Source organism: Balaenoptera acutorostrata, chromosome 8, assembly GCF_949987535.1.
Source record: "Balaenoptera acutorostrata chromosome 8, mBalAcu1.1, whole genome shotgun sequence".
In the NCBI taxonomy this organism is placed as follows: domain Eukaryota; kingdom Metazoa; phylum Chordata; class Mammalia; order Artiodactyla; family Balaenopteridae; genus Balaenoptera; species Balaenoptera acutorostrata.
Window position 1 is genome coordinate 6,451,139 of NC_080071.1, and position 19,305 is coordinate 6,470,443.

Consider the following 19,305-nt stretch of genomic DNA (forward strand, 5'->3'; position numbering starts at 1 on the left):
GCTAACCTTTCTGAACAGTTCTATGACTCCATCTAATGGAACTAATACAATTTCTGTATCCAATAGTTATTACAAAGTGAAATTTGTAGGGCTTCTTGATTTGTACCTGGAGGAGGGCCTCATATATGCCCACAGAGATTTGACAGTGTTAGTAAGTAGGAGCAATTCTGAGCTAGTTCCTGGGGCAATTCAAGCTCAAAACCTTGCTGCCTGAACACCAGAGCTGCCACACGATGTTGGAGACAGTGGGCAAGCAGCATATCTGACAGCCTCCTGAGTAGGAAGGACTCTGGGCAGGAACCAACCTGCCATACCCCAATGGCCTGATGGGCGGCAGGGAAAAGGGGTCTCCTGGCAGGAATTAACCACAATGAACTAATTTGTATTTGGCAGGTAATAAAACGGTGGAAGGTTCTTTGCTTTCCAGCCACTAGTCGTGTTTGCTATGTAATCCTCTTTAAATAGGAAATAGAAAATCATTTGCTAGGAGATTTTTTTTTTTTTAAAGGAGAAGATTTTAGTAAGAACAAAAGGTAGCATTTGGCTTGCTCCTGATAATTGCAATAGCCTTTATCCCCAAGTAGCTTGCTGATTTTGGAGTCTCGGTGCAGCCAATCTGTAAACTAATTATGAATAAATTAAAAATATATCTCAGTCCTTTGTATTTTTAATTTAAACTGCCTCAGAAATTTGTTTTAGGGTTTTGTTTTGTTTTAATTTTTTGGCTACAGTAATGTTGAGATAATCTTTTTAAGAAAAATAAGGTACCCCTAAAGGCTAGGTACAAAACAACTCCCATCCACCCACGGGTCCTTTGTCTTCCCTTTGAATGAGTTCTAAAGGGGAAATCAGGAAGGGAGGAAAGTCACTTGCCTTGCTGAATTTGGCTGCTGAGAAGATGATCTTCATCCTGCTGGGTGAGAAGAATTCCGTTGGAGCAGAGTTTATGTGAATGTGCTGGGATAATGGGAGAGATTACATTCCAAGTTAAAGCATTTGGTTTATTTTTATTTTATTATTTTAATCTCCTCATACCAGGAGATAGTTATCAGATGCTTAATTTTGTACAGGTGGAAGAAACTCCCCCTTACTGTAGGCAAACCTTGCAAGTCAGCTCACTAATTGCATGCCTCTAGTTCAAGCTTCAGAACTGTTGTAAATTGACAATAGATTTTACTTTTAGAGGAAATTTGTTAACCCCCCCTTTTTTTTTTTTTTTTTGACAGTCCCTATTTACTACTTCTAGTCCCATTTTCAGTGCTCTTATGGTTTCTCCCAGACACTCATTGTCTTCAAAGCAAATTCTGGGCAGGAACTAACTGTGTTTTGTGGTAATAGGGGAAAGAATTACAGATTCCTGTTTGTACTGCATGAATTGTCTTGCTAGTCAAGTTCTTGGATACATTTCTAACCAAATATAAAGGCCTGGTGGGATAGCCCACATTTACCAATTCCAGTCTCAGAGAAATGATATGATGATTACCAGGCCTTGATTAAAGACACTGTGGTTTTATTTTGAAAGAGACTTATGCTCAAGTTTCTGAATTACTCTTGTGCCCCCTTACACATGTCCTGGTATTACTGTTCATTGTACTTCTGGGAAAGTCTGTCCTTTTCTCCAAGGGGGTCTGTAGAAGCTGCCTAAGTGAGTGCAAAATGTGGTTTAAAAGAGTAAATGGCATTTTAATCTGTACAGGAATGATCTTTGAATGTTAATGCAGTGGTGAGACAAAGCAGCGAAGTAGCTAGGAGAAGGGCTTTGAAGTTCAACCACAGGGAGCTTTATTCTAGTTTTGCCACTTAGGAGCTGACAAACTTATTCAACTCCTTTGAGCTTCAGAATCCTCATCTGTAAAGTGGAGATAGTAATATTTGCCAAGAGAATTAGTAAGGAATAAAGTTAGTTAATAAAATAAATAAAAATATGCATAGTAGCCATAAAATAATTATTATATTCTAATATACTCCATTAAAATATAAATATGCTATATTCTATAGTACATAATATAGGGTATAATATAATTATAACTTATCATTATACTATCTTAGTTTTGCACTTGAATTGATTCACACATGCGTAAAAGAAAAGGTATATTAATTCAAGGAATACCAGCGTGTACTGTCTCCAAAAAAAGAAATATGCATCCATAGGCAGCATAAAATATTGTGTCTGAGCACTGAATAATTCTGAAAATGAAGCCATTTCTCCATTTGGGGTTCTAGATGTAATATCTTGCTTGTCCATATATATTTTCCTGGGGCCCTCATCTTCCTCCATTGTCTCTTAACCTTACTGCTTTCACATTTAATACAGAATGCCACACAATGTTGTGCCTGATCCCACATTCCATGTTTGGCTATATTTCTTTCTCACTGAAATTCTTTCAGTTCGTAACCAAGTCACATTTTTATCAAAAGCAGCCTCCCCCTGAAAAGAAACACAGTCACTTTGCTGGTGTGTATAAATCAGAGATTCATAGCCTCTGGGTCCTCAGTGACCTATTCAAGGAAAAGGAGGACTGACCTATTCTGTTTTTCTTTTTTAATAAAGACATTAAAGAGTAAAGTAGTGCCTACTACTACTGTCACTTTCTAACAGAAAGGACATTGTATAATACCCCAATCCTAAATCTAGGTGGGATAAAACCTCAAAATTAAAGACAGTCTTCATCAAGAGAGGAAACTGTCTCCCTCCTACGTCTACATACATTGTCTCTGTTTTGTTCACTTCACCTCAGACCAGAGAAAGTTTGGTCCAGACTGGCTGTCCCTCCTGTGAAAAGGAGCATTGGAAAACCAGTGGTGTCCTTAGTTCCGGATTTTCTGGATTATAAAGGAAAGGACAGTGTTCTTATTCTGTATTCTGATTTGTAACTCACTTTAAAATTTTGAAATGTTGTCACTGGAAAATAATGCAGAAACCATTTTTAGTAAAATGTATAAAACATGTATGTATATTTTAACAGTTATAATCAAACTTCTACATAACCACCACCCAGGGCAAGATGCACACCCTGCCAGCCCTCCAGAAGCCCCACCCCTGCCTATTGTCCCTATGTCATCACAGCCTCTCCCCTTGCCACAGACTTAAATGGCATTTTAGTCATTATTTTATCACCCTTTATTATTTTCCCACCTATATCTATAGCCCTTAAAAATATAGTATACTTTATCTGCTTTTGAATTTATAAAATGGAATCACAGCATGTGTTTCTTTTGTTTCTTGCTTCTTTCTCTAAATATCAATATGTCTTGCTTTTTCCTTCCTTTTATTTTGTTTTAATCATTTCACATTCTTCTTTACTGTTTTAGGAGTGATACACTTGGTGTTCTGTTAGTGACTTGCCTAGAATTATAACTTACTGAAGACTAAAGCTATTCAAATATTACTTTAGAATATTTTTAATTCACTTATCACCTTCCCAACGTATATGCTATTTCTGTCTGTATTTTAATTCTTTCTTTTCTTTTTTAACACCACTAGACATTATTTTTTCTCTTTTATAGAATCAATATTGATTTTTATTTGCCCAATATTTGCCATGTTCCTTGTTATTTATATATTCCTGTATCTTAGACCTTCCTTCTAGGATTATTTTTTCTTCTGTTTGAAGTACATTCTGAGAAATTCCTGTAGTAAGGGTCTTGTCGTGACAATCTGTCTCAGCATCTGCTTGTTTCAGATGTCTCTATTTCTCCATCATTTTGGAAATATATATTCTCTCTGGATATAGAGTTTTGAGTTGGCAGTAATACTCTTTTGGCACATCAAAGATATCGTTCCACTGTTTTCTGTCATCCATTATTGTTATCAAGAAGTTACCTGTTAATCTAACCACTGTTCTTTGGTTGCTCATAATATTTTCTCATTACCTTTGTGTTTCCACTGTTTCACCGTGATGCATCCAGGTGTCAATATCTTTTTATTTTCCCTGCCTGGATTGTTGGGCCTCTTGAAATTGACTATAACTGTCATTAAAGTATTTTAGAAAATTCCAAGCTATTATCTTCTCAAATGTAGCTTCTTTTACATTTTCTCTCTTATTTTCTTCTAAGCCCCTAGTTAAACCTATGTTAAGTTTTCTCACTCTATCCTCCACATGTTTTATATTCTTCTTTCTTTCTGTCTTTCTGAACTGCATTCCAAATAACCTGTCTTGATTTATCTTCTAATTCTTTAACTCAGTCTCCCTTTGTGATAAACATTATTTTTATTTCATTATTATAATTTTTATTTCTAGAAGTTTGTTTCTTTTTTAAATTTACTATGTCATTTGTTATAGGGTTTTTTTCCTGCATGTTAAAGACTCTCTTTTATTTTTTGAAAATTAGAAGGCATAGTTTTTTTATATTCTGTGTCTTGTGATTCTAGCATCTGAAGTCTACATCAGTCTGTTTCTACTGGTTCTCACTCACGTTGCTTTGTTTCCTTGTGTGTCTGCTTATCTTTGACTGTGTGCTAATCATTGTTATTGAAATATCATGGGAGGTTCTCTGAGGCCTGGAATAAATGTGTCCTACTCCAGAGTGTTTTGTATTTTTCTAAATTGTCTGGGGGCACTTCCAGTGATTGATTAGATCAATCTAAGTTAACAGTTTAAAACTTTTGAGTTATGTGTACATAAAAGGAGGGCTACAGCTGTGCTACACCTTATCAGGGATAGAATTATTGTTCACTCCTTCTTCTCTTAACATTGTTCATCTACAAAGGCAGTCTTCTTTATAATCCCTTGGGATTAGAGAAAGGGAACAAGTTTAATATTGGTTCTCCTTTATCCCTTTATAATGCCCTCAGGCAAGGTGCAGTTATTTTGATTTGAGATTCTACTTTTCTCTGTGGGTTCAGATTCTCACCTCCAAAAAGTATTTACCCTGGATGTTCCCACTATCTTTTCAGCCTTTCAATTCTTTTAAGGTTAATTTTAAAAAGAAATATTTTATCCAGCATTTTTCATTGTTTTCACTGGGAGAGTTGATCCAAATAGCATAGTTTCTCATTACAATCTACCTCACTTTCATTTAAATATGCATTTGGTTAATCAAGTTAGTGCTATTTATATAAGCCTTGGTGGGAAAAGACTTCATAAGAATATGTATTGAAATCCTACAATGAACAGCTTGCTCGTTAGGGCTACATATAAGGCATAGAGATATAATCAAGATATAGTCTTTGCTTTATAGCATCTCTGCCAAAAAATAGGATGAGATGAAATAAGAAACATAGGAGAGTTTTTTGTTGTTTTTTTTTTTTAACATTTAAAGGAGGGACAGCTCACATCTGTGAAAGATTTGAATTAGGCCTTGAAGGATGGTTATAATTTCAATATGTGGAGATTTGTGGGCAGGGAAAATTCCAGTGGAGTAAAAAAATATGAACAATGGCATGAAACTGAAAATGGGCAAGGTCTGTGTGCTAAAAAGAGAAATGAATTTTTTAGTTCGGTTGGAAAATAGGATAAAAGAAAAGGATTGAGAAGAATGCCATGGGCTGAGATTTGCTACCAGGGGCAACTCTTTAATAAGGTGTGTCAGTATTCTCCAGACATCTTCCCCCTAGAATAATCTCTCATGGTTCTTCTTTTAACAACTATATACTGAACAGCAATATGACCCAGGTGTTGCTTGTCTTAAAAAGACCGGTACTATCACAGGGAAAAGGCAAGAGAGGAGATGATTCTTCTAACTTCAACTCATTTAGTCCAAGAGCAAAAACTTTTGTCTCAAAAGCAGCTACAGTATTATTTGATTCATCTAGTGGCAGAGAAGTCCTAAAGAAACAAGAGCTGTCAGTTTGACTTATCCTCTGAGGCCTTGAATCATACCCCTTGCATTTTTCAGGTACACTTACCTATTTCAGTACCGGCATAATATTTCAATTGGCTCCAGCAATTCACTTGCAACTTTCCTTCTGTGTATGGGCTGTACTTTGTGATTTTAGAGCATCTGCTTGATATGGAGTAGACCCTAGACTCTAGCTGTGGGATGTGGCAAATATGCACTCCTGGTTAATAAAACCAAAATTGATGGATTGCCTCATGGGGAAGAAGCTGTGTAATTTAGAGAACCCATTCATTTATTTATTTTATGAACTACTAACAACTCCTAACAGGTGTCACACAATGTGTTGTTAAACCCTAGAGATATCCAGATGAATAATATATGATCCCTGCTGTCAAGGTGCTTATAGTCCGGTAGGGGAAACAGAATCATATGTAGGTTTATTATAATAGAACATGACTAACATGATAAAGAAATATAAGAAAACACGCTGGGGAACCATAGGTCTAGCTACAGGTAGCTCTTTCCCAAGGAAATTTTTGTTGCAAGTAATGGTCAGCTTATGTATCTCTCCATTAGTTCATTCTGGAAATATCACTTAGGGTCCTTGATATTAAGCCACTATGCCAGGTTTTAGGAAAGACACAAAAATGAAACAAACTCAGATCTTTCACTTGAGGGTCTAGAAACAAATAGAAAGCATGCCCATAAATCAAGTAATTGTAGTGAAAAAGTAGACATTGATAGTTACTCCAAAATGGCATGAACAGAGACATGGGTTAGTTTCATGGTAACTAAGAGCAGAGAGATATGGCTTCCAGCTGGAAAGGCTTCTAAATATATCCATTAGAGGAAGTGACATTTGAGGAAGTTTTTAAAGGCTGAATAGGATTTCATTGCAGAAATGGGGGGAAAAGACACTTTACGTGGAAAAAAGGGAGTAAGCAATGATAAAATGTGGGAAATTAATTCCTTAATTTATTTGTTTATTTTCCAGATATTATCGATCGCTTGCCTTGTTCCACATACTGTGCTAGTCATTGCTCTTAAAAATGTTTCTTGGTGGTTCCCTGAGTCCTAGGGTGTATATGCCCCAGTCCAGACTATTTTGTGTTTCTTCTGTAAGTTGTCTGGATGCACTGCCAGTGAGGGATTGCCTCAAAAAAAGTTGAGGAACAGTGTTGTAGGACAAGCAAGCACTCTGACTTGGTTAGAAAGTCAGTGTGGAATCAGCTCATGAAAGACCTTGAACAGGATTGTGGGAAGAGATGATTTCTTTCTGTAGGCACTGTGGAGCCCTTTATAGTTTATACTACATATGCTCAAATTAAGAGAGATTCAGAGTTTTCAGAGACAGTTTGGGGAGTTAAGATATATTTTTCCTACAGTTAAAACAATGAAGATAGGACTTGTTAAATTATTTGAAAAACCTATTCTAAAAATATATGGAAATAGATGAGAGTAATAACGCCTGTGCTCTTATTGACAAAGATAATAGCAAAACGGCTAAGTCTGTCATCATTATGGCCCAATGCATTTAGTAAATCACAGGGCATCTTCTTACTCAGAATATATATTAATATTCTCCTATGACCTGATCTTTTAGCAGCATGGTCATTGCTAAAGAAGTCCTAGTGCAAAGAAAGCGAGCAGGGTGATTCATCTAAGAAAAACTAAAAAATGTGCTGCGCCCAAAACATGGTGTATCAGCACATTAGTGAGCACCAGTAGCAACCTGGAGGTGTTTTCATGTGATTCCAGAACATATGTTCAGTGTGCTGCCCGATAAATGCATCATGCAAAGTCTATTTCTGATTAGGAAATTTCTTGTCTCCACATCCACCAAAAATCAGACCAAGTGGACCTTACTTCCTTTTATATTTATCTCATGGTACTCAGAAAACTTAGTGTCACTTTTGACATAAATTCAGAAGTATTATAAACATTTTAGGGACTATTTCTCCCCTCAAACTGTACAGTTCTAAAGCCAGTATGTTTGATATGGAGCCTACGTGTTGATTGTGTATGTAACTGGGATTTTTGGGGCTACTTTTATGTTTTTTACCTTACATTGTACTAATACTTCTAATCAGAGGCAAACACTGGCAAATTTTACTTCTAATGACAGAAAACTCTTCCAAGGCATTTAATAAACTATTAACTTTTTTAGACCACTCATTCAGCCATAACCTTGAAAGCAAAAAAAGAGTATTATAAAAGACTTCATTAAAATAATTTGTTTACTTTTTCTTAATATTATTTACTTCCAGTGCAAATAATTAGCACAAGCATTAATTAAATAATGCAGTGTATTTAATGTTCATTCACTGTAGCATGACTCTAATAACAAAATGGACTTATTTATGGGAGTAAAATGATGTGATTTAGCAAAAAAAGATGAAAATAGTTTCAATCAGAAAGCTATTCATGAATTATTGAGTAATCTGTACAAAATGAATATGGAATGATTTTATTTTTGTAAAGTGAGTGTTAAGCCCTTATTCAGATCCCTGCTCAAAAAGATCATAAAAATGGAGGTGCAAACAATAGATCTACCAACCTTAGCCTAACGAAGGCATTTTAAATTCTCACAATAATAGTCCTCTGGTGAAGTCAGCATGGTTAACATTGGGGCAGATTATTAGTACAGCCATAGATTGCACTATCATACAGTCTCAACACACATTTAAAAATTAAAAGAAAAAGAAAAAACAGTCCAAAATCTGGAGGATGACAGGTGGAGATCAAAGAAAGAAAGGAAAAAAGGAAAAATGAATTCTAGTGTTTTATTAACACAAACTTTGTAAGGAAAATAATGAATTCAAGTGATCGATATTAATATAAATAAAGCCATGTTCTCTGGTTATAATTTTCTCAAGATTTGGCCATTAACCACAATAAATAATGTATCATACATAATTTTTAATAACCACAAAAATCTATGAAATTGATAGGATGCTTTATAAATGGATAATAGCTTATTGTCCAATAAACCTCACCTTAGGCTCTTTCAGAAAACTATTTTAATTATGAAGTTTGACTTTCTGTGGTTTATCATTTTGGTCAATGTAATACATCTGATTTAGAGCTTACATTTCTCTAAGATAAAACGGACTTTTACTCCACAGTGCAGTTTTAAATTTACTGAATATATGTATTTATTCTTCTTTTAAAAGTCACTAATAAATTGAAATGCTCTGGGAAGCAGTATACCATATTAGGTAGAAATAGGGGCTTCTAATTAGGAATCCCAGGTTCACATTTTATTTGTTGCTAAAATTCTTTGATGTCTCAGCTGCAGTATGGGGTTAATAAGAGTACCTACCTCATAGAGCTATCGTGAGATTGTGTGAGGAAATTGATGTAGCAAGCCTGACACACAGCAAAGATAATAAATATTAGTTATATTTATTATTGGTATTATTGGTATTATTATTACATGAAGCAATTGAGTATAGTGGTTAAGAGAACAGACTTTGGAAGCAGAATTGGATTCAAATGTACAAACTCACTTAATGACAGTATACTTCAAAATCCTTGTCTTAGTTTTCTTAACAATAATATCAAGATTTTTCAGGTAAAGAAACACTACCTGCTGTCCAAATACAATTCAAAATGTCTTCAGAACCTCATTTCTTACTCATACCATAGGCCAAAACAGATATTCCTGGTCAGCTTTCTGCTACATTGTGCTTCTCCCATCGTTTGGTTTTGTCACCCCCTAGTGGCAGATGAAGGAAACGTTAAGAGAGCATAGGAAAATCTGCATGTTCTTTAAAAGCTGTGAGCCCAGAGGTGTCTCACATTGTTCTTGCTCACATTCCAGTGATGAGAGTGGGTAATGTGGCCACAGGTTGGTGCAAAGGGGGATAGAAAAAAATGGAGCCTTTGGCTGGTGAGCTATTGGGTTGGCCAAAAAGTTCTTTTGGGTTTTCCTGTAACATCTTATGGAAAAACCAGAATGAACTTTTTGGCCAACCCAATACTTTCCAGTGACAACTCTAGACTCCTGAAGAGGGAGCGCTGCACACATTTCGATGGAGAGCTATGCCTCCCTGACACAGGAGAGTAACATCAACTGTCTCAGTCCTGATTCCCTAGAAAACAAAGCCCAAATTAAGCATCCATGCTTTATTTGGGAGGCATGAGCCCAAGACACAGAGAGTGAAGTAAAAAGGAAGTGAGGCAGGAGATGATGCGAAATAGAAGAGAGGATGTGTTAGCATGCTGGCTACTACTCTACAGTGAGCCTCAGAGACACAGAGAACCACTGGGCAGGTGTACCACTTGACTTGCAAAGAAGCTGCAAATAAACTGGAGAAAGCATGAAGCAGTCTGTAGGAGGAAGGGATGGAGGTAGGAGAAGGAATATATCGACCCTGTTTCTTCCCATTTCTTGCTTCCTTTTGGTTAAAATTTATCACCTGGAGTATTTACTCCCTGTATTATATGGATCCTGGGCACACCCTTGGATGGTTATGCAGAAGGTCAGATCCTACACCCTGTAAAATAGTATTTTATCCAAATCTGGATGTGGTAGGGATGTAAAAGCCAGTCTGCACCTTGGCAACCAGGAGGGCCTTGCATTTCAAGAAGGTGTCTGGTCATCCACAGGAAGTGGGACCATATGGGCCCAAGCAGCCCTGGTCATCTACAGGGACAACTGAGGCAGACTGAAAGAATGAGGGTCTAAGGAGGGAATCTGAGGAGGTGCCTGAGGCATCAAAAACGTGCCCAAGTTGCTCACATTGCAGAATTAAATAGTTTTTATGTAGTGTAAATTTAAGGCAATATAAGCATGCAACAAACATAGATTAAATAGAAGCTATTATATTTATTCTAGCAAGATTTTGATTCAGGAATAAATGCAATAAATTCTTAAAAAGGGGAGAATACTTTCTCCTCAACAAACAAACAAACAAACACATAACATTCTAGTGCCCCAAATCACTAACAAGGCTTTGCTTTTCTGAAAATCTGGTTTGATTTGGTCTTGTAATATACTGAGAAATTTCACTGGAGAAACAATTTCAGTTATTATTAACACCATTTATATTCATATACATAAAACCCACATCTTACAAAGTATCCTCTTCTATGTTGACAGCGGCCATACTTTAGACATTAATAAGATCAGGTATCCATTCAGCACTCTTTCCTAAATCATTTTGCCCAAATGAGAATTTATAAATGAGTTTTATCCTCCTCCATGACTGATTTTCCAGAATCAAAACCAGTTATGTGATAAAACTTAATTCCTCTAAACAGATTTTGTGTTTCATGTTTCAGACTGATAAGGACGATCTGAGTCTATATTCTGGAATAGCAATTAATCCAAAATAAAAAATGGTAGCTAATAAACTGTTTCATAAAATCTGAGCCTTGACTTTTTTTCAACCACATCTAGTAATAAGGGTATGAGAATGAGTGGCCCAGTGATTTGTTGCCCACACACATGCCCAGTCTTCATCATGGAAAATGCCATCAAGCAAAAGAGCATCTGGGCTTTGATATTTTCTTAATATACATTAAAAGCCCCCAAATATCCCATAAAGAAAAATGGGAAACTTAATCCCAAAGGTTTAATCTAAGTCAGAGAAAAATATATTATGGAGAGAATACCCTGTCTGCTATTATTGAGAAATGGACTAAGAGAATAATAAAAATCAGAAGTGGACAAGACCTAAGATCAATTTTTAATGACTTCACATTTCTCCAACAAAGAGGCTTTTATGTTTTATTGTCCAGAAGCAGTAACTTTTAAATAATTCTATTTAAATATTTTAAAATCAGTCATTTATATTTTAAGTTTACCCAGAATAGATATATGTATACTCTTAGGCTTAAGTTTATATTTAGTCAATTTTTAAAAGTACATTTTTATAATGATGTACAATGTGATACATTGGCATCATATAGTTCAGCAGACTTTTTCATGTGTTTTATAGCTGTAGAATCAGAAATACGTTTTCTATTAAAGGATTCTTTAATTTCAGACTGAATAAAATCTTGACTGTCTTCCAAAGAAATTCTACAACTTTTCTGAACTACTTATTCCAATATTTAACAACACTTAAACACTGATAATTTGCCCTTCTAATAAAGTCTAGTCCCTAAAGTTGTTCTTCAAGCCTAGGTCTTTCTGCTTTAACTTTGTAAAAATAAACAATTGATTAGGATCATTTTTATATAGTCCTTCATTTACTTATCTTAGTTTTCTTTTCTTGAGGCTAATATTTTTATTTGCTTGACTTTTACCAAAATCACTTTAGCTTTTTCTGGCATACTTTTAAATTCACCCCAAATCTCTATTATTTGCTTCAATTTTGCCATAAGATCAGTTCCTATTAAAGGTCAGTATAAATGGGAATGTATTGATTTTTATGTCCTAAATATTTCTCATTTTGTAAACTATAATTCTGAGCTGTATTTTTAATTTTATTTATTAATTCATTGGAATGAATCTGCAAATTTTCTATTGCAATTTTCCATCCAGTTCATAAATTCATTCAAAGGTTAACAAACTTCTGTTGAGTGCTTACTTTGGGCCACTTTGCTAAATTTGGGGAAAATAAAGACCGATAAGACAAACCCAGCTTGTTCTCTGATTGTATAGCTGGGGGAAAGAGACACATCCAAAAGTAGTTGCAATGTGTGGGTAACAAAACAAATTGTAAAAAAAACAAAAAACAAAAAACTGTTTTTCAGAGTAGGGGAAATGGTGAGAAGGAAAGAGTGACTGCCTGCAGAGGTGAAGGAGAGCCTCGTGGAAATTATTTTGGAGTTACATAATGAAAATGAGCAGGATTGGGGCAGATGGCAGGCAAGGAGAGTGGGTGAAGAGAGAAATAACTGTGTTCCAGATGAAAAGGGTACATGCATACTCAGATCCCCAAAATACAGAGTTGTGAAAGCATGTTGCATTTTGGAAACTGCCTTGAATTCAGCATTGCTGGCGTATAGAAAAAAGGAGGGATGAATGGAACTGAGAAGGTGGTTGGGGGATGATGAAGAGAAGCCTGTATACTCTACTAAGGGATTTGTACGTTATCTTGTAGATAACAAGTTTTCTAGGAGAAATATTGTGAGATTTGTATTTTAGGAAAAAAATTCAAAATGTGGAGAATGAATGGAAATGGTTTTTTACTGAGTTCAGAGGAAACGGGAAGGAGAGAAATTCAGATGAGAGAAAATAAGAACTTAAATGAGATTGTGATCTCGTTCTGGAATTTGGGCTTTGTACCTTTTGGTTGTGGCTATTGACGGAAAGAGGAGAACTAAGAAAGTGAAGAGAGTGAAGGAGATAAATGATTAGCCAAGACGAGCAGTAGAAAAAAGGGGACAAGTCTGAGAAGAAGACAGTGATTTCAAGGAGATGTCTGTGCTACATCCTAATGATAGTTAGAAAATAGAGTTTTGGCACGTAAGAGGGAACTGGGGACCAGAGGAGCCATGGGGAGTGAACATAAATAAGCGATGGATCAGGCCACAGGCAAAATCAAAACTCACAGCAAGCATGTAAACTATGGGAAACAACGAAAGCCTAGAACCATGAACCAGGGATTACTAACATTTAAGAAATTGGATAAGGAAGAGAAGTCAGTGAGAAAAAAAATACAGAGAAGGAAAAGTATAAAAGGTGAAAGAAGAATTTGGAGAGAAAATGTCTCCTTAGCTGAAGGACAGAGGGTTTTAAGAAGGGCCAGCAGAATCTCATAGTACTACAGAGTTCAACCAGAATGTTGATGGGAGAGAAAGCATCAGACTGTTTCTGTTGACCTTAATGGTTAAGACGAATTCGATTAGCCAAGGAAGGGGATAAAAGATTGCAGTGGGTTGAGAAGAGAATAGAACAGGAGCAGAGAATGTGACTGCAGGAAACTCTGAAGAATCCTGGTAATCATGAAAGGAAATAGGTGAGATTGAGAAACCGTGTAGTTGTGGCATTGGTGCTTGCTTTCTTCTATTTTTTAATTTTTTATGATCACTTGAGTGTGATTATAGTATAAAGGATTTAATCTACTTGAGGGAAAATAAGGAATGAGATTGGATAGAATTAGGAACTATAGAGGAAAAACCTTGGGCTGAAGAAGGAGCATCTCTTACTCTGAGGCAAAACAAGACATGCCTTGTGAGTTCATGCAGTATATGGCACTGAAAGGCCAGGTAATTTTGATGCTCATAGATGACACTGTCATGCCCAGACATGGGAGTTCATTGGACAGGTGGACCAGAGTCACAGACCCAGGTCCAAAATTTTGGGAAACAGATGCAAAAGTGGGAAATGATGACATTTACAAGGAAGAAATAGAAAGTGGTAATTCTTACTTTGGGACCTGAAAAAGGCATTATGTGACCTAGCAGGAGGAAAGGATAGGTATGGAGGGGAGGCAGTGTATTGTGTTGTGATAAGGACTTGGGACTTGGAGTCAGATAAAAATGAATTCGTATCTCAGCTGAGGTCCTTATTAAGTGCATGATCTTATGTAAGGCACTTAACTACTCCCTGCTTGAGTTTTCTTCACATGTCAGTTAAAGGCAATGGTATTAACTTCACAAGTTTGTCGTAAGGAATAAATGAGAAGTTGATATAAAGCTTTCAGAGGGCAAGACATATAGAAATTTATTAAAGTTTCTGTTTGTTCATTTGCATTACACAGACTAACTATGAAAGAGGGAAGAATGGCGAATGTTCTAGCACCAGGGCTCTATGATCTCTCTGAATTATGAGTAAGCCATTTGGTGGGCTTGAAAAAGGTAAAGCTTTGGGAGAGAGGTACCATGAGGAAGAGTAGAAACTGACTAGGAGCGCATAAAAAGTTTGCAAAGTATTCACGACATTGGTCTTGGTAATGATTTCATGGATACGTTGTGTCCTTATCACAGTAATAATAGTGTTGCTAAGTAGAGTCAAAAGCCCCGCTGAAGTAGATGGCCATTATTTGTAATGTTACTACATTGAGTAGTCAAGTTATTTCTCTAGAATTGAGGAATATGAGGAAGATTGTAGAAGAAAAAAAAGTGGATGAGAGAGTGGAGTGGATCATCGAATGAGGGAGGGAGAGAGAGAAAGAAAGAGAGAGAGAGAGGCTGAATTGACTGCGGAATCAGAGGCACAGGTCTGGACATGAAAGGAAGTGAAATCAAGGGCTTGAGAGGCTGGGACAACACACAAAGGTCTGCAGATTTCAATAACCTCGAAAATCAAACATAACAAGGTGGGAGTAAGGCAGATTCAGAAAGTGGGATTTGTTAGGCGGAAAGCCCAATGAAGATTGCGAATGTGGAGAGGAGGTAAAGCAGTGAGCTCATGAGGAATGTAAGAGATGGGTCAAGGTCACATGAATGAGCACTAGGAGGTGACTAAGTGTAATGGGCAGTGTTCGGACTGAGATGAACCCAAGCCAGGTGCCAAAGCCATCGGATTTAGCATATGATGCTGATGAGAACAGCTAGAGGCTGGCAGAGCTAGATGGTTAGCACACTGGCAAACTTAGATTGCTTTTTACCCATAAGTCTCCTCTAGCTCTCTCTCTCTCTATAGAGAGAGTCTGTAGATAATTATACAGAGTCTGAGGCTAGGATGTGATTCTTAAAGGAGGAGTCAAGATAAAGGCCAACACAGTAGCTAACACACTTACACTTAGTATATATACAATAAGTGTTTATTGCATGATTCTGTGAAATCCTAGGTTCAATCCACATATGAGTCCATTAAACTGTTTACATTTTGCCAAATCACAAAGCAAAGACTGCTTAACCATTAAACCAAATACAAATCTTGCTTGTTATGAAATTGGGAAATTTAAGATGCCCAAACCTTCCTTCCAAAGCACAAATGCTAGTTGCATTTTGGTATTTCCCTTCATGTACAAATTTAGCAAATATTCATTAAACAACAACTATGTACCAGGTACTGTTCCATACATTGGAAAAATAGTGGAGGAAAAGGCAAACAAGGTCCCAGCTCAGGGAGTTAAATTCCAGTGGGAGAAAAACACAGTCAGCATAGAAAACTATATATATATTAATTTCGGTTAGGAGGAAGGCTGTGGTGAAATTAAAATAAATAGGTAGAGAGTAATCAGGAGTCCTGGAATGCCATGATTTTATATAAGACAGTCAGAGAGAAGACCTCTGACAAGGTGACATTCAGCTGAGACCTGATGGAGAAGAAGGAGTCAGCCATGTGAAGATTGGGAGGTATTCCAGGTAAACAGGTGGTGTAAAGGCCCAATGGGAAGATCAAGTTCAACAGAGAAGGACAGAAACAAGATCAATATGTCTGTACTAGTCTAGTAAGAAAAGCATATCTTTTCCCAAAATGTTTCATGTTTTAGCATGAATATGATCATAGTGTATATTCAATTTTTAAGGACTACATAGTGGTTAAAAACAGACTCTGGAGGGGCACTGCTAGCATTTAAATCCTGGCACCTCCTTTTCTACCTGTGTTACCTTGGGAAAGCTTACCTAACCATTCTGGCATATTTTCTTGCCTGTAACATGGTAATAATAATAATACCTACTGGGCTTCCGTGGTAGCGCAGTGGTTAAGAATCCACCTGCCAATGCAGGGGACACGGGTTCGAGCCCTGGTCCAGGAAGATCCCACATGCAGCGGAGCAACTAAGCCCATGTACCACAACTACTGAGCCTGCGCTCTAGAGCCTGTGAGCCACAATTACTGAGCCCACATGCCACAACTACTGAAGCCCATGCCACTAGAGCCCGTGCTCTGCAACAAGAGAAGCCACTGCCATGAGAAGCCCACACACCGCAACGAAGAGTAGCCCCTGCTCGCCACAACTAGAGAAAGCCCACATGCAGCAACGAAGACCCAACGCAGCCAAAAATAAATAAATTTATAAAAAAAAATAATAATACCTATTTCATACAGGTATTATAAGAATTAAAAGAATTGATAGCCATAAAACACATAGAGAAGTGTTTGGCCCATAAAAAGTGCTTCTTATATAAAATCATATTCCATCTTTTTTTCCTGACTGCATTATGTGGGAGAGATAATCCTTTTTGTTATATATGTTTATTGGTTCTGAGTGTCCCATATTTCAATTAACTGTAGAAGCAGGTTTTTCTTAATTTTTCTATGTCATAAATCACTCAACAATGAACATTATTATTGTGCCTTGAGATTTTCCACAGCCGTGATGACCTGGGTGGCAGATTATGGGAAAACAGTAAAAATACTTCACTATCTGAAGCATCCATAAGAGTCATGGTCATCTTGATTAGTTTTTCCTGAGATTACTACCAAATAACAAAGGAAAGCTATGCTATCAATTGCCATCTTGCCAGCCAAATTTATCCTGAAGGAAAGTTATGCTTGGCCTGTATAATGTTTCCAAAAAAATTTTTATTGAGTTGCCAAAAATCAAAAAATCTCACAATTTACTATTAAAAAAACCCCATATTTCTGGCTTCTTCTGAAAAATAATTTATTTCCTTTAAACCAATAGAAAGAACATAGTGGCTATAAGGCAACAATTGTGGACAGATTTCTTATAAAATTTTTACAATTTTTTCCATAATTTGATGCTTTAACCTAAAGTTCATACTGTTAAACACATTGTCTAAAAATATTATAAGCTTTTAAACTTTAAAGTATTCTATTGAAAATGGCTTGAGGAAACTGAATTTATCTATAGGAAAACCTAGAGTAGCTCAGAACATATGAAAATAGTTGGAGTCTCTGAAATGTGGCTTAACTTTCTTTAAAAATAGTAAAAAATCTCCCAAACAGGTAAGTTTTTGTTTAATGTTTGGAGTTTTGCAAATTTAAAGTTATGTAAGTGTGATTCACTTGAACTAAATAAAAATATGAAGAGACAAATACAGAGGATATTCCCATTAACTGATTATTATGAATTACTGAAGTAAAAACAGCTTTTCAGTAACATACACATTGTATTGTGTGAAAGGAGGCACACGCCATAATCTATTTGATCTAAATTAAATTTACTAAATACAAATACACATTATACTTATGTGTATAGACTTAAAGTCTGAAAAATGAATTTCTAAAAGGCATACAGTTGGCACTTAATATTTATTAAGTCTGTTTTTTCTTTTTTTCAGCTTTATTGAGATATAATTGACAATACTGTGTAAGTTTAAGGCATGAAATATGGTGATTTGATATACAGATATACTGTGAAACGATTACCACAATTAGGTTAGTTAGTAACATTCATCACCTCACATAGTTACCTTTTTGTGTGTGTGTATGTGTGGTTCTAACATTTAAGATCTACTCTCTTCGCAATTTTCAAGTATACAGTAAAGTGTTAACTATAGTCACCATGCTATATATTCGATCCCCAGAACTTATTCATCTTAAAACTGAAAGTCTGTACCCTTTGACAAACATATTCCAATTACCCCAGTGCTTGGTAACCACCCTGTTTCTATGAGTTAGACTTTCAGATTCCACATAAAAGTGAAATCATGCAGAATTTGTCTCCTGTCTTACTTACGTGTGTATGTGTGTATATATATATATATATATATATATACACACACACACACACATAATATAAAACATTATGTTATATAAAACATTTTCTTTATCCATTCATCCATTGATGGATTGATGGACACTTAGGTCATTTCCATGTTTTGGCTACTGTAAATAATGCTGCAATGAACATGAGGGTGAGGATATCTATTTGAAACTGGAAAAAAGGTAAGAAAGGCTTTACATAAATATATAGCTGCTAAGTCAATAAAGCTTTATTTTTTCTGACGTGCATCTCCAGTGTTGTATGCTTTTTATTCTTATGGCATTTTCGTTTGCAGAAAACTGGGCACAAACCAGAAAGTGTGGATTTGTGTGGGGCATATATTGAATGGGCCAAAGAAAAATCAAGCAGAAAGAATGTCTTTCAGGTAAGAATGCTACATAGATTCAAATTATTCCTATTCCTTCTAAATCTGAGCTCTCTTGGGTAATCAAAACAAGACTACCTTGTTATGATGTTTTCATGTGCATGAACTAGTTGTGTGGAGGTCATTGTGAAAAACCTGGCTTCTCTTCCTTGTTGAATTTTGGTTGTTTTGTTGTTTTTCCCTGGTGACTGGTTGCTATCTAAACACAAAATATATGTTGTGTGGTGATTTATTATATACCCAAAAGTCATTGAATTTTGCAGTGTATTTGATAGCTGTTTGTGGTTCAAACCTAGAATGCTTGGCTTAAATAGATTTAATGTAGGACTTTCAGACATAAACAAAGTAAGATTTGCTAATTATGATAAACTATTTGCATTCATTGCCATTCCTGCTTTCCAGTCATAAATTATATTTACCAGTGTAACTTGGGGGATGGAGAGAGCTGAACAGTTATAAAAATTGGATTTTTCATATTGTATAATTTAATTTTTTGGAAAAAAATAACTGTGATTAATAATTTCAATCATGTTCCTTTGAATGGAAAGCACCAGATGAAATCCTTGAAAGAAAGGAAATGGGAAAACTTAATATTTCACATATGATGTTACTGAAATC

At 36.0% G+C, this 19,305-nt stretch overlaps 1 protein-coding gene across 2 annotated transcripts in view; it reads left to right on the forward strand.

Moving 5' to 3' along the window:
* Positions 1-19,305, forward strand: part of ARHGAP15 (Rho GTPase activating protein 15) — a 610,484-nt gene that overhangs the window by 105,607 nt on the left and 485,572 nt on the right. For both annotated transcript variants that reach the window (XM_057551505.1, XM_007183022.2), the window contains one exon: positions 18,598-18,687. In XM_057551505.1, coding sequence (XP_057407488.1) covers positions 18,598-18,687 — 90 coding nt within the window. The remainder of the gene's footprint in view (positions 1-18,597; positions 18,688-19,305) is intronic.